The sequence below is a fragment of the Scylla paramamosain genome, chromosome 7, assembly GCF_035594125.1.
Source record: "Scylla paramamosain isolate STU-SP2022 chromosome 7, ASM3559412v1, whole genome shotgun sequence".
In the NCBI taxonomy this organism is placed as follows: domain Eukaryota; kingdom Metazoa; phylum Arthropoda; class Malacostraca; order Decapoda; family Portunidae; genus Scylla; species Scylla paramamosain.
In genome coordinates this window covers 32,020,445-32,046,389 of record NC_087157.1, presented here as the reverse complement: position 1 = coordinate 32,046,389, position 25,945 = coordinate 32,020,445, and the positions used below count along the sequence as shown (strand labels likewise).

The following is a 25,945-nucleotide window of genomic DNA, read 5'->3' as shown; positions in this document are numbered from 1 at the left end:
TTCTTCTTCTTCTTCTTCTTCTTCTTCTTCTTCTTCTTCTTCTTCTTCTTCTTCTTCTTCTTCTTCTTCTTCTTCTTCTTCTTCTTCTTCTTCTTCTTCTTCTTCTTCTTCTTCTTCTTCGTCTCCTTCTTTTCTTTCTTTCAACTTCACGTCTTTAATTGAACCCTTAATTTTACGTTTCTTAATACTCACTATTCATTTTTTTTATTTATTTTTCATTTTCGGCTTCCTTCATCATACGCTATTTATGGTCTTAATCTTGAACTCTTTATTTTTACCCACGTTCGTTCCATTAGTTTAACACAAAATTTACGTGTCCTAACCTAATATTTCCCCTGCCTGATCCATGGAGCTCATTTTATTATTGATTTATTAACCGAGGGCTCCATGCTCCTTAAATTTGTCGACGTCTTTTCCTCCTATCCTGCAATGCCACCTGAAAATTGAAGCTTCTTTGGGTTTATTTATTCATTCGTTATTCACTATGTAGGTCCTTTCAGTGTTCTCATGTCTACCTGCTTATATTTTTTACATTCATTTATGTGCCCAAGAGGTCATTTAAGTTTTCACTGTTCATGTATTCAGGCTGCGTCTATATTCTTCATTTATGTTCCCTTGAGATCACTTTGTCGTTCACTGTTCACTGTTTAGGTCCCTTAAATACTCTCTAGTCTACAGGTTTGTCTATTCAGTGTTCGTATATTCTTCACTCACTCGTGTTCCCTTCGTTTAATTTTATAATTCACTATTCAGTATTTACGTCTCTTAAATGCTCTTCTCTCTAGTTTGTCCTCTTTCTTCTTTTTTTCCTTCATATCCTTTAATTCAACCAAAAATTTTAAGTACCTTTGGGTTCATGTTGTCATTCAGTCTTCATTATTTAACTCCCTTTTTAAAATGTTCTGTAGTGTACAGATAACGTGCACTCAACGCCTGTATGTTGCCCACGCTCCTTATCTTCATATTGACGTTCACGCGGTCGCAGTTTGGCGTTCAAATAACCCTCATTTTCTTTCAGTTAGGCGTTTTCCTTCACGGAGCTCCTTGTTTGTTTACCCCTCGCGTCCATACCACTCATTATCCCCCGATCGCCTGCCCTGCCTTCCCGCTCCCTCCTTCTCCCTCCCTCTCCCTCCCTCTCCCTCATCCCGCCGGCACTTATTTTCACTTATCGTGTTTAAACGTTGTCTTTTCCTTCCCCCATCCCACCTCTCTCTCTCTCTCTCTCTCTCTCTCTCTCTCTCTCTCTCTCTCTCTCTCTCTCTCTCTCTCTCTCTCTCTCTCTCTCTCTCTCTCTCTCTCTGTTTTTTTTTTTTCGTAGTCGTTTGATTGAAATATATTAATTTATTTATTTGTTTATTTTTTTTATGGGACGGGAAATTTGGTGCTGGGAAGAGGAGGAGGAGGAGGAGGAGGAGGAGGAGGAGGAGGAGGAGGAGGAGGAGGAAAATAAGAACGAGAAAAAGGAGAAAATGAGGAGCAGAGAAATGAGCAAACAAATACAGTACGAGGAGGAGGAGGAGGAGGAGGAGGAGGAGGAGGAGGAGGAGGAGGAGGAGGGCAGCTTTAAGGTGGACCCAGCTGGAGAAGGTTTGGGTACCGCTTGCATCGCCGGGAAACGCCTATAGCCACATTGCATTTAATCTTGAGGCTGGGTCTCTCTCTCTCTCTCTCTCTCTCTCTCTCTCTCTCTCTCTCTCTCTCTCTCTCTCTCTCTCTCTCTCTCTCTCTCTCTCTCTCTCTCTCTCTCTCTCTCTTTTCTTTCATCTGAATTTGAAGTAGAGTAATAAGGCAGGTAATAAATAAACTTGCAGTATATACAATAGTCATTATTTATTTGTATATTTTGTTTTGTACATTCTGTTGTATCCTGTTTTATTTACCATGTGTATTTTGTCATTCATTCAGTCGGTCAGTCAGTCAGTGAATTAGTTTGCTGGTGTGTGAGAAAGGCAAACATGTTGGTGGACGGACGAACAGACAGACAGACAGACAGACAGACAGACAGACAGACAGACAGAGACTAATAGACACTTGTATTGTTGTTTGTGTTATGTGTCACCGTCGTGTGTGTGTGTGTGTGTGTGTGTGTGTGTGTGTGTGTGTGTGTGTGTGTGTTCGTGTGTGTGTGTGTGTGTGTTCAGAAGCCTTGGTTAGATTTCCTGGCATTATTTCGTCCATCACTGCAGACAGGAGCACTAAATGAGCCTTAATAAACCTCGGCGAGTTTTATCTCTTGCTCTCGCTTATTTCAGGAAAATGTTGTCTTTTGCTTTTTTGAGATTGATTCACATAAGACACTGAATTTTGTTGCAGTTGATGAGCTCTTTTCAGCAGTAATCATGCACGAAGATTACCAAGGACTCCGCCACACTAACGAGGTGCTGACAGGTCTGGGCTCGGAAATGACAGGACCTTGTGTATTTATCCATAGCAGCGGCTGTTGTCTGGTGCACTGCAAGCCAGGGATCCATATTGATATTCTGTGCACGCTCACCAGTGGACGAGGGAGATGCGAGTGTCTGTGATTCATTACCTCAGATTGTTGAAAATGCATCATAATTTTGAAAGAGTGTTTAAAGCATGCAGATCGTTTACTTTGATCAGTTAATCTTGAAATTGGCCAGACAGTGGTATATAAAATGCGAATTTCAACGCAGTTCTCGTTTTCTTTAATCTCTGCCACGGCTTTAAGAACTTGGAGTCAATAGAGGGATTTGTGTGTGTGTGTGTGTTAGTGTGGTGCAGTTAGGTGTAAGCTTGGGCACGCGCCGCGGAGATGGCAACATAACACTTAGGGTACAAAAGACTATAATGCAGAGCGGCGTGATCCTGAGTAACAAAGGCAGTGGTCTGGGGCTGCAGAGTGGCGAGCAGGAGTGAATGGAGTCTCTCTCGTCCACCGTAAATGTGTCTGCCGTAGGATAGAAGCCCGTATTCTGAAACGCTCTGCTCTCTCACCACGACTGTTTTCGAAGGCCACAAAAATGATTGCCCTAGTTCTCAAGAGTGTTCCTCCTGGTCATAATGTAGAAATCTCGTTAATCTATCGTTATAAGTATGAAAACATCCTTAAAACCCGTGTGACTGCAACTAGAGCCTTTGGAGTGTAATGGAAGTGCGGCGCAGAGGTGTTTCAGAATACGGTATCAAGGATGGTCACAATGCCACTGATGATTTGGGTAGTTTTTGTCAAGTAATTTTTTTTCAACGTCAAGCCTAACAACTCCTCCACAGCATGGTTATGTATGTTTCATAATGATGTCCTCGCTGTCATGCCCGCCAAACATCAACCCACCTTCAGCCTCACGCCGGTTAGCATACTGTGCATTCTGTTCTGAAAAGCTCCGGAAAGATCAAGGGGAGAGGTGTGTCTGCCACGCCAGAGACGGCTGCGAGGGTGACAAAGCTCCTTGATGGCGGCACAAAGTATGAAAATTATGGAGTGCCTGTCGAAGAAGGAGGAGAAAGAGGAGGAGGAAGAAGAAGAGAAAGAGAAGAGGAGAAGGAAATTTGTCTCAGTCGCTCTTAGTCTCAGCCAGTGACTCCCAAATCGGGGTACACTTTCTCCTAGGGATAATGGTAAAGATTTCGAGAGGCGATTGTGTTCATAAGTCACCGAGTGTTGCCAATACCTACCACCGCTTCTCCTGGAGACGTCAAGATGGCTTGGATGTTCGGTGGTGGGAGGCCTCTTCAGTGGACACGAGCGAATTCCCCGGTTAATGTTAGTAAGCTTACAGTCCCACAACTAACACACCACGATTATATAACTTGATGGAAACTTTTTTTTTTATTAACCTCACGATAACTTCCAAAATAAATGAAACAGGTGTAACATTTTCACATTAGTTGGCAGACGGGAAGAAAAACTTGTGTTCAGCTCTGAGTTTCCAGACTTTGGACAGTTAGAGAAGTAATCACCACGTAACAATAAGGCAGCTAACTTCCGCCGCGGCGCCGTGTGGTGGCCAGGCGGGGAAAGAATGGTGACAAAAGGACACGCCTACGGCCATTGGGGGCATATAGGGAGACACACACACACACACACACACACACACACACACACACACACACACACACACACACACACACACACACACACACACACACACACACACGCTTTAAATTTAAAGAATACATCATAATTACGTAAAGTAAAACACGGAATACTGAAAGGTTGATTTAATCCCGTAAACACACACACACACACACACCACGAGGCAAGGATGAAAATTGTTTTAGCTTAAAAGTCTTGTGGAAAATAGTATCGTGTCATCATATTGCTGATGTTGATTTATAGCAGTTATTTTACCAATTACTACATAGCGAGTCTTGAGGCTGTCATCAGTCGCCTGTTGCATTGATGACGTCATGAAGTGTTCCGCCTCTCCAGGCCGTGAAATATGTTCGTTGTATCGGAAATATGATTATGAGTTGATGGTAGATGTAGTATATTTAATTAGGGAAAATTCACATTTCGTTTTCTGGTGGAAGTGTTGAACTATTTGTCATCATCCTTTCACTTTCCTCCAGCAGCATTTTTGATCCCACAACAATGTGAAAGCAGGCATGAATCCAATTCTTTTGTGATTGTCATACCATCTCAGTCTTATCTGTAAAACAATCAACGCATTCCCAGGATGTACTAAACCTCCCCTGTCTATACCCCAGACCTCATCCCTCCACCCGGCGCCATGTGACCTTAGTTGTAGCAGTGCCATACAAGAATTTTTTAACCACTTTACTTCATGCCTTCCACTGCTGACACCAAGCACATCTGCAAACTAAGAATAAACATTACAACTACTCATGCTAAAAAAAAAAACATTTTAGTTGCAGCATGAACTTTCTTTCCACTCCCACAGAGGAGATTACATACACTAGTGTTGGTATTATTGCTTCACTGGATGCACACAACACTCGCTGTCCCTCCACTGTGGAGGGACAGCTAGTTTCAGTGATTGATTTACTGTGGATTGGTGTGTAACAATTTGTATGGGTAGCAATATAAAAATTATACATATGTGCCATTTTACAATATATCAAAATACACACCCTTTGAATGGACATAGGCTGGAAAATTTCAAGAGGTAAGCTGCCTTCTGCTCTGCCTACTGCTCCAGATGTCTGTGTCTGCCAATGCACAAGCTTGGGAACATTTGGGACAGTGAAGCTTTAGGGTGCATCAGGTGGATATATGCTGCTTAACATCTTAACTAGGGGATCATGCTTTCTTTCCTGTAGACTCCCTGAAAGTCACCTTACTGGTTGTACATCATTTCTTTTGGGTCTATTGACCATGTGACAGTGAGAGGTATTTCAAAAGTTCCCAAGTCTAATTAAATCTTTTAGTCCTTTAACCATGGGGCTCCACTCTCCTGGATCCTGCCAAATTCATTTTGGCTGTCCATGCATCAGTCAATTGTCATGCAAGTTTAACTTAAGCCAACATTATAATCTCTAAACCCTAACCCAGCCTTCAGTCAGTAATGTTGGCCAAACATTACTGTAGTTCCTCATTGGTCACCAGGATGTACATTGAAGAGTTTAAAATGGATTTCAATAATTTAAGTTAATTTGCTTTGGTTTTCCTGATTTTGTTTGTTAGGTTTTTGTATACGTTTATATATTTAATGAATCTTTTCAGAAAATCAAATGTGCAATGTGTTATTCTGTACATATTAGTAATTGTAATTTCTTGGGGCAGCCCATAATGTTTGCCTTTCTTTTATCCACAGAGCAAGGCATGTGCGTCAGTGCTGCTTGAGCAAGTGTGTCGACAACTCAACCTCCTAGAATCAGATTACTTTGGCTTGGAGTACACAGACGGCAACACACGCTACTGGCTTGACCTGGAGAAGCCTATGAGCAGACAGGTAAGTTGCTCCTCCACCTCACCACATCTCTCCTCCCTTTTCCTGGCTGGGCCTTGGCCAGTGCAGCTTCTGTCCTACATTTCCTCTCTCTCTCTCTCTCTCTCTCTCTCTCTCTCTCTCTCTCTCTCTCTCTCTCTCTCTCTCTCTCTCTCTCTCTCTCTCTCTCTCTCTCTCTCTCTCTCTCTCTCTCTCTCTCTCTCTCTCTCTCTCTCTCTCTCTCTCTCTCTCTCTCTCTCTCTCTCTCTAAAAATCTCTATCACAAATAAAGCATGCATGCAGTCTTAGAATTAAAAGTCCTTGATGAATTGGCTACACAAAATGTTTGTTATTAAAAGATTGTGTAATATACTTTTTTTTCATCCAGGAGTGATGGTCATATTGAGAAAGTGCATTTATCTGAAATTTATCAGAGGCTGAGGCCTGAGTCACTAGCCATGAAATTATGTGATAATTTTGCTGTAATTTTGTGTCCAGATTTTGATGTGAAAATTTCATCATGCTGTTGTAAGTGAATGAAGGGAAGGAAATGAGAAAGCAAAGCAATATGTTGAAACTTTGTTAATTAGTTAATAATCCCTTCTGCAGGAATTCAGTATTTTCAGAGAAAATATAAACACATTCTAGATTTTTTTTGTGATCTTTCTTTTTTGTAATTATCATCTATTTGGTAATTTTATGAACAACAGTTGTTGTGTGTGTGTGTGTATGTGTGTGTGTTTTCAGTATTAACAGGACATTGTTTCTCTTATAAGTGAATCACCTTGCTGTCCCAGGTGTGCCTGAGCCAGGTGGAGCCAGTGCTGCGGTTTTGTGTCAAGTTCTACACGCCCGACCCCGCCCAGTTGGAGGAGGAGTACACCCGGTACCTCTTTGCACTACAGATCAAGAGAGACTTGGCTCATGGCTGTCTCCTCTGCAATGATAACACTGCCGCTCTCATGGCCTCTTACATTGTCCAAGGTGAGTCTTGGCATGTGCTGCAGTTGTAGTGGGTGTCTTTCTGCTCATGTGGTAGGAATGAGAGAGAAGCTATTACCTTGAGTAGAAGTAGCCTTGTATTTTTCCAGGATGAGTGCTTTTTGTGATTTCACTTAGATTAAAAGAGGACAATGTACTGTATAAATTCCTCTTTGGCATCAAATAAAATTAAACATTGTGGTCCATCCAAGCTCATTTCTGAAAAAAGAGAATCACTATTGAAAATTTATCTCATCAAAATGCAGAGATTGGAGAGCGAACAAGAACAAGAAAACCTGCAGAGTTGCACTGACACCAATGCAGCTTTACACTATTTCCTCTCATTGGTGGTATTGGTCGTGCCTCTGAGTGTGTGGCCAGGCTACTCAGCTGTTCCTTTAATGTTAACATTCTGGTGTGAGAATGGGGAGTAGTTTTAGAGCCTTTCCTTTAATGAGGTGCTTGGAGAGCTTGGCTGATTTTTCTTCCTTACATTAAAGAAATCAGGTGTGGCTTATAAAATTAAATTTCAAAGGGACTAGTAGTTGCTACTTCTTTAAAAAGATGAACCATAAGAAAGGAGGTGGTCACTTTAGTTTCAGGACTGTTTTGGTATACTATATATTGTATCCTTGACTGTGGTGTCTGTTTCTCAGCTGAGTGTGGTGACTTTGTGGAGGAAGACTACCCTGACCACCGCTACCTCTCCCTATACAAGTTCGTGCCCTCCCAGGATCCAGAGCTGGAGAGGAAGATCATGGAAAATCACAAAAAGCATGTGTAAGTCTTGTAGGGATTTTTAAGTATTTTATTAGAGAAGACAGGAGTGGATATGTCATGCACTGATGGAATGACATGGTGTTTTAAATTTTGTGCTATTCTGAAGTGTGGCTGAAGTTAAATTATATGTTTGGGTTGGTATACTCTCCTGTGTTGGAAAACTTAGATTTGAAGGAATATTGGGGATGAGAGAGATGGTAACAATTGAAAATTGAGACATTGAAAAAAAGCATAAAATGAAAGATAAGAATGGGAGACAAGGAAGGAAGAAATCAAGAGAGAGAGAGAGAGAGAGAGAGAGAGAGAGAGAGAGAGAGAGAGAGAGAGAGAGAGAGAGAGAGAGAGAGAGAGAGAGAGAGAGAGAGAGAGAGAGAGAGAGAGAGAGAGAGAGAGAGAGAGAGAGAGAGGGGAATTATGAATGACAAAAATAAAATAGATGATATGCTAACATTTTGGAAAGGTTTCATATTTTCACACAAACAAATATATATTTTATTTATTTATTTATTTCTATCATCATAACTATTTTTGTCTAGTATGCCAAGGCTTACAAATACATTCCTCCTGATGTGTGTTTCCCTGCAGTGGCATGACACCTGCAGCAGCTGACCTCAACCTTCTGGAGACAGCAAGAAGATGCGAACTGTATGGAATCAAGATGCATCCAGCCAAGGTGTGCAGGGATGCTATGAGAAGGATGCTTTGTAGTCTCTTCTGTGTGTGTGTGTGTGTGTGTGTGTGTGTGTGTGTGTGTGTGTGTGTGTGTGCGTGTGTGTGCGTGTGTGTGCGTGTGTGTGTGTGCGCATCCTGAAGAGAGAGAGTGTATAATGTATTAGCTGTCTGGTGGAAGTTGTATTATGGCATGTGAAGTAAAGATGAAGCGTTGGGTAAGCTTCGTGTGTGCTGACACATGCTGGAGTGTCTGGAATGGTGAACCTCTTGAAACAAACACCAGATGATGAGAATGATAGACTTTTCAGGATATTTAAATCACTTGAAAATAGCTTTGATTTTTTTCTCTTCTCCTTCATATGAGTACATAATTCCATTGTCTAAATGTGATAAATGGTGGGGTCTACAGTTATGTTTATGATAATCAAAATGAGATATGTGCCATGAAAGTTTTCTGGGAGATCTTGGAGTAAGGGAGGGTTTGCAGTATAAGTTGTATGGTTCTGTTACATTACTGTCAGGTGCTGCAGAAAATACATACAGTATTTTAGTCTTGCAAGTTGTTTCTTTCAAATTTCAAGTGTTCACCAGGCATAGTAACTTGACTTCTTGGTGAAAGGGGTGACAGATCTTTCATGTCCCTTTCTTGGAGATGCCTTTGTATACTTACAGAAAGAACGAATAATAAGTAGTTTCCTTTCTCTTCCTCCATCTCTCATTTCCACTTCCTTCCCGTTCTCTTCTCACTTGTTATCTGTACCTATTTTATGACTCCTGGCTTGTTCCATCCTATTGTTCCCTCTCCTCCCTCACCTGCTCTTCACTTATACTTCCCCCCCAGGACAACGAGGGAGTGCCACTGAACCTGGCTGTGGCACACATGGGCGTTCTAGTATTCCAGAACTATACTAAAATCAACACCTTCTCCTGGGCCAAGATCCGGAAGCTCTCCTTCAAACGAAAGCGGTTCCTCACCAAACTTCACCCTGAGGGCTATGTAAGTGTTCCCCATGGCAAGGCGTCCTGCTGCTCCTGGAGGCATTGTTTTCATCTCATCTCTTATCTTGGTGTATTTATTTTCTCTCTCTCTCTCTCTCTCTCTCTCTCTCTCTCTCTCTCTCTCTCTCTCTCTCTCTCTCTCTCTCTCTCTCTCTCTCTCTCTCTCTCTCTCTCTCTCTCTCTCTCTCTCTCTCTCTCTCTCTCTCTCTCTCTCTCTCTCTCTCTCTCTCTCTCTCTCTCTCTCTCTCTCTCTCTCTCTCTCTCTCTCTCTCTCTCTCTCTCTCTCTCTCTTGTTGTTCTTGTCTCTTTTTGTTTTTATTTATCTCTCCCGTTTATTTATAAAATGGGAGAGGAAGAATTACAGCTGGAATATTTTGCATTGTGGTTTGATATAGAATTACTTTCATAAGTTGCATAAAGGCTGCTCTATACTTCTTCCTTATGCCTCTGGAAGATTGTTGTTATTATTTTCTTTTAGTATATTGATATAAATCTTTAATTTTTGATAATGCTTTTGCCATCAAGTTTAGTATTTGTCTTACAGTTATTTTATGCTGTTTATGTACCTTGGAGTTGAGATTTGGTTGCTACCTGAAATATCTTAGTTTTATTGGCATCGAGTAAAGGTTTGTGTCTGCAAAGGGAAGTGAAGGACATAAGCGTGTATTATGTATTTAATGATCAAGTTGCTGCTTTGTTATGTACTATAGCCTTATTATTTTATGGGCATATGTTGTGCATACTTTTCTACTCTTTTTTGAGGGTATTACCAAGTTTCGCTAATGGACCAAAACCTTCAGTTGTGATATATAGATTGCCTTTTGCAAATGTGGCCTCTAAGTCATTGAATGCTATATATCTGTGATATATCCTGTCATCCTGAACATAATGAACATATTGTGGCCAGAAAACACCAGGACATGTGTTATTACAGTGCATTTCAACTTGATTTTTTTATCCTTCCCTTCCCCCCCTTGTGATTGGCTGGCCGTCCCCCACTCAGGGCGAGGTAGAGTAACATGTCCATCACAATGTTGTGTCAAGCCGCTCCCGCATGTCTAACTCACTAACTGTTGGCCAGCCGTTACCCTACTGGCAGGGTGGCAGAGTGTAGCAATAATGGGGTGAACTTCTTGCAATAAACGTGCTTCTCAACAAATAGAACATTAGAAAGGGAACTTTCTTGGCTTAGATATCCTGTAATGGGACTTGTGGTTATATTTACTAGACTACCATGACCATTATTGCTGTGTGGTCACCCTCCCCCAAAGAAGAGACATTTAAGAGAATATAATCAATTATGACTCACTTAATTTTGTATTCTTAATTTTTTTTTTCAAATTAGTCTTGATTTTTTAAATAAGCTATTGAAACTTATAAATAAACTGATATATTTTTTTATAATTCCAGTATGAAAGTTTTAATGATAGTTCATAGTGTATAGATTCCCATGTGTCTAGTCTTATAGTGATAAAGTGTCATAGCTTTTTCATCCTCATCTAGTATTTGTCCCTGTTCAGTGGGTAAATCCATGCAGATCCTGTAGTATGAACAGGACAGAAGATGCATACCACTTCCTACACTTACCACATCCTTTGGTGTGTTGTACATATGGGTGTAAATAACATCTTTATGGACTACAGGACTTTTGACGCTCCATTGCAGTGCATGATTTGTTCCAAGCCTCTCACTTGGAGGGCTGTTTTACTAATTTAATAATCAATGGAAGTCCTTGGAAGTAATATAGATACCTAAGTCTTCAGTTGTAGCTTATTGATACTGTGTGAAAAAAAAAGCTAGTTAAGCTTAACCCTTGAATCAAACTAGAGTGTGAAGTGTTGGGATAGACATGCTTTGAGTAATGTTGACTGTCTCCCTCTGTCCCCTCCCCCAAGCTGCCCTACGGAGGAAGGTGGCCAGAGGTGTGTTGGCTCATGCTTGATGTTACCCTGTTTTGCTCTCCTGTGTGTGTTCAGTCAGTTGTCATGTGTCACGCACAGGAGAGGCACTCTTCCCTCCCCTCCCCTCCTCTCCCCTCCCCTCCCCTCCCCTCCCCTCCCCTCCCATGCCCTCTCCTCATCAGCCCTTCCACCACCACCACCACCACCACCACCACCACCATCACTTCTTTCCTTGTCCCTGTCATTATCCAATTGTTATACATTGGTGCCATCAGTCCTTTGTGATATCCTTCATTTTCCCATGTTGTTTTTATCATTAATTCATTATATTCTATATTTTCTTATCCTCCATTTAAATGTGTGTAGATTAGATACATGCCTCCCTGATGTGTTGCCCTATTGCTAGAAGCATAGGAGTGCCTCTCATTGACACACCACACAAATACCTCCCTCCAGCCCTCACTACATGTACGAGAGGAGGAGCTACACCTGATGCAGTAGGGTAGGATTTATAATCTTGAAATGCAAGTGAAAAGAAAAAGAAAAAGAAACTCCAGTATTTAGTGAACTTGGTATACGTATTCCCTACTAGGCCTTTAGAAGTTATTTTTATATAAAATTCCTGTTTTCAGCAAATGTAAGAAAATGAACAGATATGACTTCTGCAATCTATATAAACAAAAAGAATAAAAAATAAAGGGTTCTGCTTTTTTGTGTGAATACACAGTGCTTTTATGATTGTTAAAACTCTTTGTCCTTTATTGGATAATACAAAGCCATATATTCCAAATCTGCATGTCACAATGACATTTTGGAATGTACAATATTCCCTTGCCAACTACAGCCAATTGCAGAATTCACTTGTACATGATAATGCATACACACTAACTCACCAGCTGTGGGGCTACACTATGTATACATGGATACATGGTATACATATGGTATATGGCTTTTGGTGGCTGATGCCAACTGCTTGCTAGCAGCAGCAGCTTTCTCTGCACATGTAAATTCCCACTTGTGTTGTTTGTACCAGCTGAACAATGAGTACTCATGTTGAAATTTCTCCATTTGCTGCCTCTGTTTTCACTATTCTTTCATTATCATGGATCCATAATGTTTAGCAAACCATGTGGTGGTGACAAACCAGCTAAAAAGGCTAGGAATGTGATGCCACTAGGGGGGAAAAATCCTAAGTTGATGAACAGACATTAATATGAAGGGAATGGAGTGTGTGACCAGGTGACTGTAAGGCAATCAGAGTGAATATCACTCAGAATCACTTATTTTCTGTATCTCTTAATGTCTAATGTTTTTATTTATATGTACTACTGTCATCAAGGAGGTTATGATGAAGAAAGAATGCATTAGCTGGATGAAGGATGAAGGGAATCTGGTGGTCTAGAAACTTTTGTTTCATGGCTGGCCCCCAGTGAAAGGGGTAGAGCCACATGTTGTAGCACAAGAGTCATGCAAATGTAAAACTGATCAGTTTATGATATGAAGTGGAACAAACCACTTCTCAGGCTTGCATAGAACATGATGTGCTGAATGGGTTACCACATGGCTATAAAGAAGAGTAATTTCCAGTAGTGCATGACACACAACACTGGAAATCTATAAAGGCATACTGAAGCATTTAAATATTAAAATAAATATGAATGTGAAATCTGTAACAACTGTTACAATATGAAAAGGTGTCAAGTCAAAACATATGACTTGGCAAAAGGTAGCTGCCACAGGCAAAGCAACATAATGTAGTTTTAATGCACTAACTTTAGGCATATTTTATATAGACAAATCAGCTGTTCCATATTTTTTAGACAATTTAATATTGTATCACATAAATTAGTTGTCCAGTTTTACTATGATAATGATAAAAAAAAAAGTATCCAAAGCACTGATGAAATGTGTGAATTGTGAACTTACCCAGTCGCTGCTGAAGCTGTGAGTGACCTGCACAAGTGGGGATTGGTGAGTGTGGAGACATGACTTGCCAAGTGTGGACCAATTTGAATGTCTTATAGCCATTCGTGCTCTAAAAATTTAATGGCTCTTCTGTTCCTGGCCGAGGAAGATACTGTGTTATGCATCTGTCATATTTAGTGCTTGTAGCTTCAGTAAGGTTCCCACAACCTATTTTCCCAATATGAAGATAATATCACGAATCACAGTCTTCAAACACTTTTTATCTGTGTTGAGGAATTATTGTATTGTAAAGAAAACTAATTAATGATTATTTGATAAGTATAATGAATATATGTAGATCAGTGTTAGGGAAATGCGAAGAACATTGCAGGTGAAAGAAGAAAGTTGTATGAAGGCCAAAAAAAAAAATAAATAAAAAAAAAAAAAAAAAATATCTTGAGAAGGGAGACTGGAAGGGATGAAGTACAACTAGAAGAAAACAGAAGGAAGCATGTAGCCCTCCCACCTGAGTACTTGTACCTTGGGATCATTGGATGGGAACTGACAGATCTTAGTAATCCAACATTTGCCTGATGCACGCATATACACTCACACCTGACTGATGTGGAAGTCATGAACATTGTAAATAATTGAGAGTTAACTTGTTTACACTTACATCTGGCTGGTGCAGAAATCATGAGTAATGTAAATAAGTGGGAAAGTTAGCTTATATACACTACAGAATAAGAAAACTAATTTAGTATTAGTTCTTAATAGAGTATGATTTTTTTGCAGTTACTAATATAATATTAATTCAATCATTGTAAATCTTGATTTTCATTCATGTCAGATTTATTCATATATAAATGAGTGACTTGTGTACCCTTAAGGTACTGCAAATTATGCTCCAACTCAATGAGGTTTTTAAGTGTAAATTTCCTTATTAGTTTAACAAAGGCAAACAACGTTCCAGGGTTATTACAAGGATACTGTCGAGTTCTTTTTTGATGGACGAAATGAATGCAAAAACTTCTGGAAGAAATGTGTGGAGCACCACGGCTTCTTCCGGTGTTCCCAAGTGAAGAAGGTCCCTCGGCAGAAGACCAGAGTGCTGTCCCGGGGTTCTTCCTTCAGGTGACTCTCATACCTTCCTTCTCAATCTTCTTTATTTTATATTCTACCTTTCTTATGTAGCATAATATGTTCTTGGTGTGCTAGGTGTATTGCATGCACCCACAAATGATGGGAAAATCCATGAAGTGATGACAGACTTTTTTGTATCTCCTGTGTATAATTGTAGCACTGACTTTGAGATAACACTGCACACATCAGATATATTTGCATCATGTTCTGGTAGTGGGGAAAAGGGCAGGGTAGTGGAAATACAGTCCAGAGGCGAGTGACTCTGTAGTACACTGCTAGTTCTCAAGCTGGAGCCATGGATGCACATTTCATGTGATGGAAGCTCATACATTTCTGGCATTTGTTATAGCTGTAATTGAAGACTGTGTGGATTAGAAAGTGTCTTGAAATTATTACAGTATCTCTACCTCTTTCTCATGTTTAGGAATAGATCTTGTTTAGAAGTCACAGGTAAAGAGCAATAGACTGACAGACATTTGTTCTTTATTGTACAAAACATTGTGATGAATTTTCTGAATTCATGAAGTCAGTCTCAGCTTGAAGTTTTTTTTTATTATTATTTACTTGTGTATTGCAAAATATGTGATATGTTTACCCTTTGGGCAGTAATTAGTTCTGCCAGTCTTATTTTTGTTCTTCAAATTTCTTCCTTTTTATTCTTATTCTGATTTGTGAATCCTTTTTTTGTTCTTTCTGTTTTTCTTTTACCATAATCTCATCCTCTTGTTCTGGCTTCTCTCAAGTGTCTCTTACATGACTGCACTGAAATCACGTAGTTGAATTTATTGTATGAATATGCAGCTATTACAAAAAATATGAAATATAACTTGATTAAATTGACAGTGTTTAGCATTAAAAAACAAGATGTTTTATACATCATGGCTCTGAAGACTTAACTTTCTCCTTCACGGTGGTCTTGGCTTACAGGTACAGCGGCAGAACGCAGAAACAAGTGCAGGAGTTTGTTCGAGATAACTACGTGAAGAGAGCTCCATTTCAAAGGTATTGCTTCCTATCCTGTACTATGTTGTGTTGCGGTTCAGTGTTCTGCTCCAGCCAAGTTAGTCTGCTGCCTTGACTCAGCAGAGGGAATTGTGATGTCATAGTTGTTGTGAGCCAAGGCAAATAATGCCCCTCACCTGAGTGAAGCCTTAGCAACACATAGAAGTGAGGCACCTAAGAGTTTTAAAGTGAAGAGCAGCACATTCCTCTGTTGTCAGGTCCCAGTCTTTTCGACACTCCCCTTCTGTACATGCGAGTGTGAGCAGTGTTGGAATGAGCATCTCAGCACAGCCTCTTCTGCCACTCAGTGACAATCAGTGCAGTAAGTTACCTTGAATTTTGTTGCTGCAAGTGATGCTTTTATCTTTTATTTTTCATACTGTTGTTTGCTTCTTTATAATAATTTGAAAGAAGCATCCTTAAAGTGTGGCTGCCAACTTGGATATATTTTTTGTAGATTACGGTTACATTCTTAATTATTGCCATTAGTTTTTTTTTTGTTGTATACAATTATTTTCAAGTCATGGAAGGCTTATTTCAGCTCTCTTGTTATTTTATGTTCTGAAGATTGCAAAACATTGTGTTAATTGATGTTTTGGAGTTTTGGCTTCAAATTTTTGTGTTAAATTGTTAAACTTAAATAACATTAAGTAAACAGAATTGGTTATGAGGTAGAATAGTTTGAGTCATCACCACTTGCTGGCAGTCATGGACTCACATGCTGGAGAATGAACTGATGCTTCAATATTTTGTTATGAATGAGTTTTTATTTCTCTTACAGATTTTTGAGTAGCCAGAGGAGTTCATGTTCACCTTTTCCTGTAGTTTTCTACATTGAAATGAATACTGTTTGTACAGAGAAAGAAAGCTGGACATCATCATTAAGGAAAATGTTTTTTCTACAGCCAATTTTTACATTGCTCATTGAGATGGAAATAACATTTTCTTTCTTGCAGTTGAAAACAAATAATTAAATGACAGAATTACATGTGGAGAATCATGCCACAAAATGGATAAGCAAGGAACAGTTATTGATGAATTTTTAGTATTTTTGATCATTCAAAGACAGATTATTACAAATATGATTTAGATGATCTTTGATATTGTAGTAAATAATCTCTTCATGGCATGATGTTAGGAAAAAAAATTATAATCATCATAATGTTCTTGAAATTGAATTTTAACAAATTAGATTCTATGATTTTCAGCTTAAATGCCCAACTACAGTTATCCAACCTGATACACTGAATTATTTCAGTTGGCACTCCTGTTTCACTGTCATGTGGATCCATGACACTTGCCTCAACTGGTGATCCACAGTCCCCTGGATCACCCACACAGACAGAGACAGCTGATCTCCATGACTTTGACACCCGTGATATGGAGACCCCAAGTGTGACACCATCCCGCCAGGACACCCTCTCTCCAGAGACTTCGGTGACCTCCAGCCCACAGCGAGGCCACGACCCCGAGTATCCCCACCATCCAGGTCAGCACCGCCACTACCCGAGGGCACCTTCCTTAGACACTAACTCTACCATGTCATCACGGCAGCAGCTTAATTCTAACCCGGCTCTCTTGGAGGGTTCACTTAAAGACTTTTCCTTTGTTGATAACCGTCATTACACAGAAACAGCAGATGACAGTGGGGACAATCTCTCTCATGAGTCATATGAACTAATTGAGCGGGAGGGGGGGAAGTGGGAAGAGTCCCGGTCGAGCTCAAGGGTTGCCAGCAGGTCGGGGTCAAAACTTATGTTAAATAGTGGAGAAATAGGCAGCATGGAGGGACTGGAGTGGGCTGAGCTCAAAGAAGCAGGCAGTGGGCGAGGGCGCACCAGCAGCTACACAGGCAGCCTTCCGCGCAGCCATGGCAGCTCCTCCTCAATTGGCAAGAAGCAGACCAATGGTTACACAGGCAGTCTACCCAGAACACACAGCAACAGCCAGTTTGGGAGCCTTTCCAGGAGTTTAGCTGGCAGCAGGGCAAGCTCCAGGATAACCCTTGAGCTTCCACTGGACTCTCGCACACCTCAAGCTGATGATGAGGATCTTGCCAGCCCTGGTAGCCCTGAGTTCCATGAAAACAGCGTATGTGAGATCACAAGTGAGAAGGGCTATATCCTAACTACACGGCACCTGGGCACCATAACCATCAATGATGGTTCCTCCATGTTTAGCCAGCTATCTTTATCACATCACAGTGGTATTGACTTGCAGGAAAGTATTTCAGAAAGTGTATGCAGCATTCGATCCCGTGCCAGCAGTCACTCCAGGATTGGCCGAGAATCCTGTGAGAGTTTACGTGAAGTAGGTGAGCCTCCTAGTCTCAGCACACACACACAGAGCACAAGACTTTCAGCCAGCATGCGAGCAGCCAAGGAGATGGGGCAGTACGTTGACTATGGCTCATCACAAGAGTCTCTCCACAAGATGAGTTCATGTGAAAGTGATGGTGGTTCCTCCTTGTCCTCACACACCCGCTCCTCCACCACACCCAGGCCAATTGACCTCCAGCATGGCTTCCTCCAGCATCGGCGCAGCACCTCGACCAGTCCCCCAAGTGTTACCTCTTACTCCTCCCAGCAGTCACGTCCCCGCTGTATTGACTTCTCTACCCTACACAAGAAGGCTAAGTTCCCTATGTACGGTGTAGGACGGGGTAGTGACTCTGGGGGCAACACAGACAGTGACATATGCTCTCCACTGGAAATCCTGCATCCTATTGCCCCACCGCCTGAGCAAGTGCAAGAAGAGGATGAGGATGATGATGACCTGACACCCTCCCAGGAGCAGGTTCAGTTTCTGCCACGGCCACCTGACATGGACCTCATTACTCGCATTCGTGGCAGTAGTGATGAAGAGGAGGATGAGCAGGAAGGCTTCCAGGAATTGGAATCTGAGTCAGAACAAGAGGACCAGATTCTTGTGGTTATCGAAGAGAAAGTGGAGCCACACATATTTGATTTTGAGACCTTACCACCACCCCCAGAAGTGAAGGAAGAGTCTCCTTCTAGTGGGGAGATGGACCTAACGGATGTATCAAAGGAGAGAAAGATTGATGAAAGTGATGCATCAGAACGCACTGTCATTGAAAGATTCAGGCTGCCAGACGATCGCCTCAGCAAACTGGGATCAAAGGACAGCCAGATGAGTATAGAGGAGATTGACGAGTCCATCCTTGACAGACGCTCTTCAGTGACAGGTGAGCGGAGACAATCAGTTCATGATATTGGCAGGAAGTCTCCCTATCCAGTCTCTGAAAGGCGACCATCCTACCAAGACTTAAGCTGCATCTCTCCATCAGCCATATCAGACAGAGAGCGTAGGTCGTCTCTACATGAATCTGAGAGATCTTACTTGGAGACAGAAAGGAGAGGTTCTCTTCACTCTGAATTGGGTAGACGATCCCCATATGACAGAGAAAAAGAAGAGAGAAAATCCTCTTCTTCTTCTGAGAGACGCAGCTCAGTCTGTTCAGATCGGCGAAGCTCTGCATCTTCAGACAGGAGAGGTTCTGTGTCCTCAGATCGCAGGCCATCTCTTTCAGATATTGGCCGGAGGACATCCATATCCATAGAGCCAGGACAAAGATCACCATTCTTTGATGCACCAGTATTTGAATTTGAGCCAGGGAAGGAGAGTGAGGAGTTGGAGGACCTGCCCTGTGTGCTGGCACCACCTCCTGAGCGAAGCCCTAAGCTGCTAGCTGAGGCTGACCGGAAGAATAAGTTCTTTGATGGCATCCTGCTGAAAGAGCCGCTTATTAGCATGGATGAGCTGACTGAAGCACTCATACCTCCTGAAGAGGCACCCCAAGCTTTTGCTTCTCTGTCAGGAGCACGAGTCATGGAGATCTTGGAAGGCAGCAGTGACCGCGACCGCGACCGTGATCGTGATCGTGATCGGGAGCGTGACCGAGATCGTGACCGGGATCGTGACCGTGGCCGTGACCGGGATCGTAGATTGATTGTGACAGTGGATGAGAATGAGGAAGATGATGGGGAGGTGTTCCTAGTAGAACCCATTCGACTGAGAAAGGACTATGGGCCCAAACCCAAGCCACCTCCCAAGCCTGTGGTCAAGCCACCTCCAAAGCCACCACCCAAACCTGTTGAGAAGGAGCCACCACCCAGGCTGGAGGATCCACGGGAGCGCAGGGAGATTGGGATTGTATCAGTGGTGGAATTAGAGCTGAAATCCCAACCACCTCCAGCCAGACCTGTAGAGCTGCAAATGGAAGAAGAAGATGAAGAGGTAGTGGGTGCTGCTAGAGGACCAGCACCTGAGGAAGATTTGGAGAGAGACTTCTTTGGGGAGGAAGAAGAGGAAGAGGAAGAAGAGGAGGAGGATGATCATGCTCAGATGAGTGACCAGTCTCCTCAGTCTCCTGACCTTGTCTCAGAACCAGATGAGTACCATGATGACTATCAGGAGCCTGAGTACTATCAGATCACCCGCCAGATTGACATGGGGTATGCTTTCCCCTCTCGCACACTCTCCCGCATCTCTGAACGGAGCACCACATCTGAGCAGGAGCATGAGCAGGACCACATTGGCCTACCAGAGCCTGAGCCAGAGCACACAGACAGCAAAATATCCACACCAACCGAAGAGAAGCTGCCCTCCATCCCTTCAGAGGAACAACAAGGAGAGCTGCCCTCTGACTATTCCAACTCTACCAGTGATGACAACCAGAGTGACCACAATCGCCGCTCCAGTCTCCCCACCACTGGTGATTCCACGGAACAGCCAACAAATCACCACACCTTTGCCACTGCCCCACCAGCTGCTGCCACTGCTGCTGCACAGTTCTTTTTGAGGGACCTGCCAGAATTTGTGCCTGGAGATGAAAGTGATGAGTTCCCATCTCCACCAAGCTCAGCCTTTCTGGAGAACCCTCACACAGAATTGAGCCACATTGAAACCTACTACATGGAGATCAACCAGCGTGTGAATCAGAGCAGTGAGGGAATCTATGATAACATTCCAGTCAAGTTTGAAGGCATTCATGAGGTTTCTGAATCTGAGTCTGCTTCAGAAGAAAATCATACCCTCCAGGAGCCTGAAGACACCTTAGAGACACTGGAAGATACTCATTCTGTTGAAGAACTGGAGGAGGAAGAGGAGGGATCGCCAGCACCACATGGAACGCCAAGAGCAAAAGAAAAGTTGTCTGGCTCTCATCCATCTTCCTCTGCCACTGCTGCCACCACTACCTCCTCCTCCTCATCTTCCACTAAACCCAGGACTCCCACCCGCCTGAGAAGAGAACCATCGTCCCCTTCTCCCCCCCCACCTCCACCACCTCGGCCATTCATGCATCCCCCATCCCTTTCTCGAAGCCCCAGTCCACCCCTGACCCCTCCAACTCCCATTGCCCGTGAGATGCCCATCACCAAGTATGATGGGAGCCAGCGGGGCATTGACGTGCGGCACCGCATGGCCGTGGAGTTTGAGGTGCGTGGTGGACACCTCCATGAGAGTCGGGAAAATCTATCCACTGCGGGTCTGACTGCTGCTCAATCAGATAGTGGGGAGTGGAACAGTTTCTAGTGTTTTTGTTCCTCCCTCTACCTCCTTCCCTCCCTTGCTTTCTCTCTCTCTCTCTCTCTCTCTCTCTCTCTCTCTCTCTCTCTCTCTCTCTCTCTCTCTCTCTCTCTCTCTCTCTCTCTCTCTCTCTCTCTCTCTCTCTCTCTCTCTCTCCTTTTATTTATTTTTATTTTATTCATGTATTACTTTCCTATCTTGCTCTCTATGTTGCTCACATTTGATTTTATAGAAGTTAAGTTTACTTAGTATAATTTTTTTTCTACAACTTCTTTTTAGTTACAGATGTTTTAGTCATACTGTCTTCTTTAATGTTTTGCATTTTGCTAACAAATATTACAGGCTTGACATTCCTATAATTTTTAAACAGCTGCACAAGTATTATTATTATTATTATTATTGTTATTATTATTATTAGTATTATTAGTATTATTATTATTATTATTATTATTTTTTGTGTGATTATTATCATCATTATTAATATAATTATTATTATTATTATTATTATTATTATTATTATTATTATTATTATTATCATTATTATTATTATTATTATTATTATTATTATTATTATTATGTACCTGCATAGTTGTTAGTTAAGAATGCCATTTACCTTACAATCTCATACTCCTCCTTTTGGTGCATTATTTAGGAAACTAAAAACTGTCAAGTATTATGTAGTGTATAAAAGAGGAAATTACTGTTTACTGTCAGTTAATTTAGCACCATGGTTATCATATCATGTATTGGTGTGTTAATGAGCAATATAAGTCGTGCAAGACACATTTAAGCATTTTGATGTTGGTTGCTGTTCTACCGTTTCCTGTTAAACACGTCTCGATTTGAACCCTTGAAACCTGTGCTCCAGACTGCTGTGTGTTGGTGAAGCTCAATGGAAGATCGTTATCTAGGAGTCTTGAAGCTTTAATTTAGCATAGAAGGGGTTGAGACAACGACAAAACTTTCCCATGAGCAACATGTAGAAGGAAAGATTATTATATTAACATACATGTATATATGTTTACATATATGGATATAGACTTACATGAACATTTAAAAATTTTATACGATTACTTTTTTCTTGAATGCCGGTTTGCTTCATTGCTCTGTGAATTACATGAAAAGAATTCAACAAACTTTGCCTCTGAGTTAAGAGAGTTGCATCTTTGATACCATTGCTTTATGATTTGTGTGTTTCCTGTGCTTTTTCAGTTCAATCCCCTCCAGTCATGCATAAAATGTAGCCAAATGATGGGAAGGGAATTTTTTACTATTTCATCCAGTATTTTCTGGGAGTGTTAGAAACACAGAAAACACAAGCCCTGTATGTCCAGAAAAGTTCAGTGATACGATGTGTTTACATCTGTCAGTAAGTGCCGTGAGAGAGGCAGTGAGTGACTAAGGCTTTGCCGGAAGACAGCTGGTCAGGCTAGGCAGCAGGAGCCTCATGACCAGGTGGCAGGTTTTGCCATTAGAGGTGCACAGTGGATGTGATGGGGAGCCAAAGATAGACAAATCTGCTTGTCATTATCACTTACTGAGCGTGGCAGCGGACAATTTTCTTCAGTCCTGTAAACAGTTTTCATGTTCTGTGTTGTTTGAAGTATTATTCTAATGTGCCAAATACTCACCTTGTATGTAGCAACTGCTGTACATGCTTTTCTTTTACCAGATAAGAAAGATAGATACTCAGTAGGTATCTATCTATCTTTCTATATAGAATCCAAGGTCATTATCAGTACTAATCTCTTTAGATAGTGACTCACATACTTGATGCTTGCTTCTCTGAATGTAGAAATTTTCAAGATTGTGAAAGTAATTAATTTGCTACCTGTCATTCTTATCATTTGCACTTAAATGCTCTAGATCACTTTCCTCTAAATATTTATGCTGTAGATTTACTGAGCAATTTCATATGATGATTTCTTACCTAAAGTCAGTTAATGGTAAAGTTCCAGTATATATCTGGAAAACATTCCACCTGCTGTTCATGTTGGGTTGATGATACATGCTGCATGCAAATATACACACTTCTTTCTAAGCATACACTTTATGTCAGAAGTCTCAGGAAAATTTTATGAACACCATTTGCTTTGCAAGTCTTACTCTTAAGTCCTGTGACATGAGTGTTCTTTTCCACTCCTCGTGTTTTGAGGTGGATTAGTAGTCATTCAGTTTGCTGTCCAGTGCTTCTTTACTGCCATTTATGATGGGCAGAAAATAGCAAAACTTTCCTCCTGACATGGCTCTAAACTTTGTATGTAGACTACACTCAGCATGAACTCTGATGACAGAATCTGTGTTAAAGTTATATTTGAGTTACTTTGCATATTTGAGTGCATAATCTTCACTCTGTGTGGGTAAAGACAATTGAGGTTCGCCATACAGTTTGATTCTTGCTATAATACAAAGCTTGCTCTTCTTAGATTAATGAAAATTAGCCCTTTTCTTCAGTTAGAAAATTAATATACCCAGACTTCATTTTACCTTTATTAATTTTGTGTATTTACTGTTTAAAACTCCACAAGGTGAAAAGTGTTTAGATAGGCATATTTATGCAATTGCTTATTTATTTCTTGGGGTATTGCATAAATAATCTTAATCTTTTGCAGCAACTGTGCAAACACACACACACACACACAGACACACACACACACACACACACACACACACACACACACACACACACACACACACACACACACACACACACACACACACACACACACACACACACACACACAGTTGTGTACTGGTCAGCATGCTCAACTCTCAACTGAGAGGGTCTGGATTCAAGTCCCAGGAATGGCAAAACAGTTGTGCTCAATTTATAGGCCATTTTTCTCCAAGCAGCAATTAGGTACAGGATGGAGGCCATGGGATTGTGATTTCACTGCCCTGGTGTGTGCTGTGAGAGTGGTCTCATTTCTACCCAAAGATCAGGCACTATGATTTCTAAACTCTTTCTGTAAGGGAATGAGTGGATGTACTCGGAGACCAAGAGATGACTGTGGTGGTGAATAACACACACACACACACACACACACACACACACACACACACACACACACACAAAGTAGGATTGGTGGCTTTCTGCTTCTGATGGATTGCAAGATCACAGGTCCTCTGCTTACTGTTCAGGGATTCAAACCTTGGACCTCTTAATTGTGGACCAACCTAACTTATTTAACCATGGAGTGCATATATTGCATGTATGGCATTATATTTGATAATGAAAAATAAGAAAGAATTATCTCAGAACCAGTGGTCACAATGAATGAAATTTGTTTGACCTCATGATAATGGTGCATCTGATCACATACTGGGCAGAGGAATGTTCACAATTGCACCCATCCATGTTCATACACACACACACACACACACACACACACACACACACACACACACACACACACACACACACACACACACACACACACACACACACACACTGCTCTTCTCCTCCATGCCCCACAATACTCTGCCTTTGTAAGATGATGTCTGGGTATAATTTGGTATTTTCATTATATATATTTTTCCAAAATTCATAGGAATCACGGTTAATTTTTTTTTCAGCAATGGAGTAATGAAGGAAAACATAAATAACATTAGACTAGCCAGTGCAAGGATAAATGATGATAGACCTGACAAGAGCAGCATCTAATGCTGACAAACAGAACTTAATACTCATGCTTATTAATATTTTTTAATTGAGTAATGCTCTATAATGATAAGGTTTTACTTAATGCAGTGATGAGTTTGAGACTTGTGATGAATAAGGTTCCTTCAAGAGGTTTAGCATGTATTCACACTTTTTCTCCTGTAGCCTGAAGTGAAGTAGTAGTGAGTGGTGGCATGTGTGAGTGTGAGCCGCTTGGGTGACGCAGCATCTGACCTCTCTCTGGTTGTTATTTTGCAGCCTTGCTGGGTGACCATAGGTGCCGATACATAAATGGAGTGCCTGTTCACTTGTGCGATAGGTTTGGCCCTCCCTAACACTGTGCTCTATGGTAAGACAAGCAAGACAAGGAAGACAAGACTTATCAACCATGTGTAACAATAGCTATTGCCATTCTTGTGTTGACCTCTTTTTTTTTATTTACTCTAGCTGTTATCTTAGAGGGTAGCTAATCCAGCAGCAGGAAGTTTCCATAGGACTCTCATATAAATTGCCAACAAGAGAGCCTTATACAGACTTCCTCCCAAACCTGCTGAGGGGTTGGGGACCATTCCTCACTGGAAGCGTGTACACAGAGGCACGGCCGCCACATTTGGCTCTGTAGCAGTTGTAAAATTGAGTGTCATGAAACATCTCACTGTAGTGCTAGTGTGTCTGTCAATGACTGTGTTCACACTGAGTCACTTTATAACTGCAATCATGTATATTTGTATATTAGAAGAGATGTTGATATTGACTGGGATTTAGAAATCAACTGTAACATACCATAGATGGAAGTCACACCAAGAGTCAAAAAGGCTAAAAAAAAGTGTTGTGTGTGGTAATTGAATGAAAGCTTTCATATAAAACATTAAAAAAATCATGTACCAGTTGGTTCTTAAGAAATATTTTCCATATCTAAAAGCCTCATACTTAAACCTTCCCTAAATGTTTGCCTATTCATGTTTTAAAAGTTTTAGACATTGCCGCCTCCTATTTGTCTTGTCTTACCATTTGCACTTATTAGCTAATTTATTTTTTTGCAGTGCCGGGCTGTTGATGGAGTCTAGTAGTATTTTATCTTTAGTTCATGAGCCGTATGGTATATTTTCTGTGTGATGTTGCATGTTTAGTGCAGAATTATATTTATTTATCCATCTTATTATTTTCAGGCCTCTGTTTATGCCAACTAGTCATGCTAGCCATAGTTGTCTCCCTGGGTGTCTTAGTTTGTTATCCAGCTAGGGAGGTCAAGTCACAGTCAGAGGGTCTTTTAGGCAAGACTCACATGGGTTACTCACTCACTTTCAGTCATACTTAGACAAATTTGCACGGAAATCATAGAACATGTTTTTATAAGGAAAAAATCTGACTGGCGTACTCTTGTATCAAGTAAGTTAATTGTGAATTGTTGGTAAATTTCACCCATTACTCATCAGACTTTGTTAAAAATGCATGGCACTCCTGGTAATTAGATTCCACCATGCATTTTAAAAAAA

General features: G+C 41.2%; 1 protein-coding gene across 2 annotated transcripts in view; it reads left to right on the top strand.

The window, feature by feature from the left end:
• The window catches only part of LOC135102365 (FERM, ARHGEF and pleckstrin domain-containing protein 1-like), a 66,608-nt gene that overhangs the window by 15,900 nt on the left and 24,763 nt on the right, over positions 1-25,945 (top strand). The window contains exons 2-10 of one of the 2 annotated variants that reach the window (XM_064007496.1): positions 5,742-5,879; positions 6,653-6,839; positions 7,493-7,616; positions 8,202-8,289; positions 9,130-9,285; positions 14,079-14,227; positions 15,164-15,238; positions 15,457-15,560; positions 16,497-16,727. In XM_064007496.1, the coding sequence (XP_063863566.1) occupies positions 5,742-5,879; positions 6,653-6,839; positions 7,493-7,616; positions 8,202-8,289; positions 9,130-9,285; positions 14,079-14,227; positions 15,164-15,238; positions 15,457-15,560; positions 16,497-16,727 (1,252 nt within the window). Of the gene's footprint in view, positions 1-5,741; positions 5,880-6,652; positions 6,840-7,492; positions 7,617-8,201; positions 8,290-9,129; positions 9,286-14,066; positions 14,228-15,163; positions 15,239-15,456; positions 15,561-16,496; positions 16,728-25,945 lie in introns of both variants that reach the window. The other variant, XM_064007495.1, reaches the window with a different exon arrangement.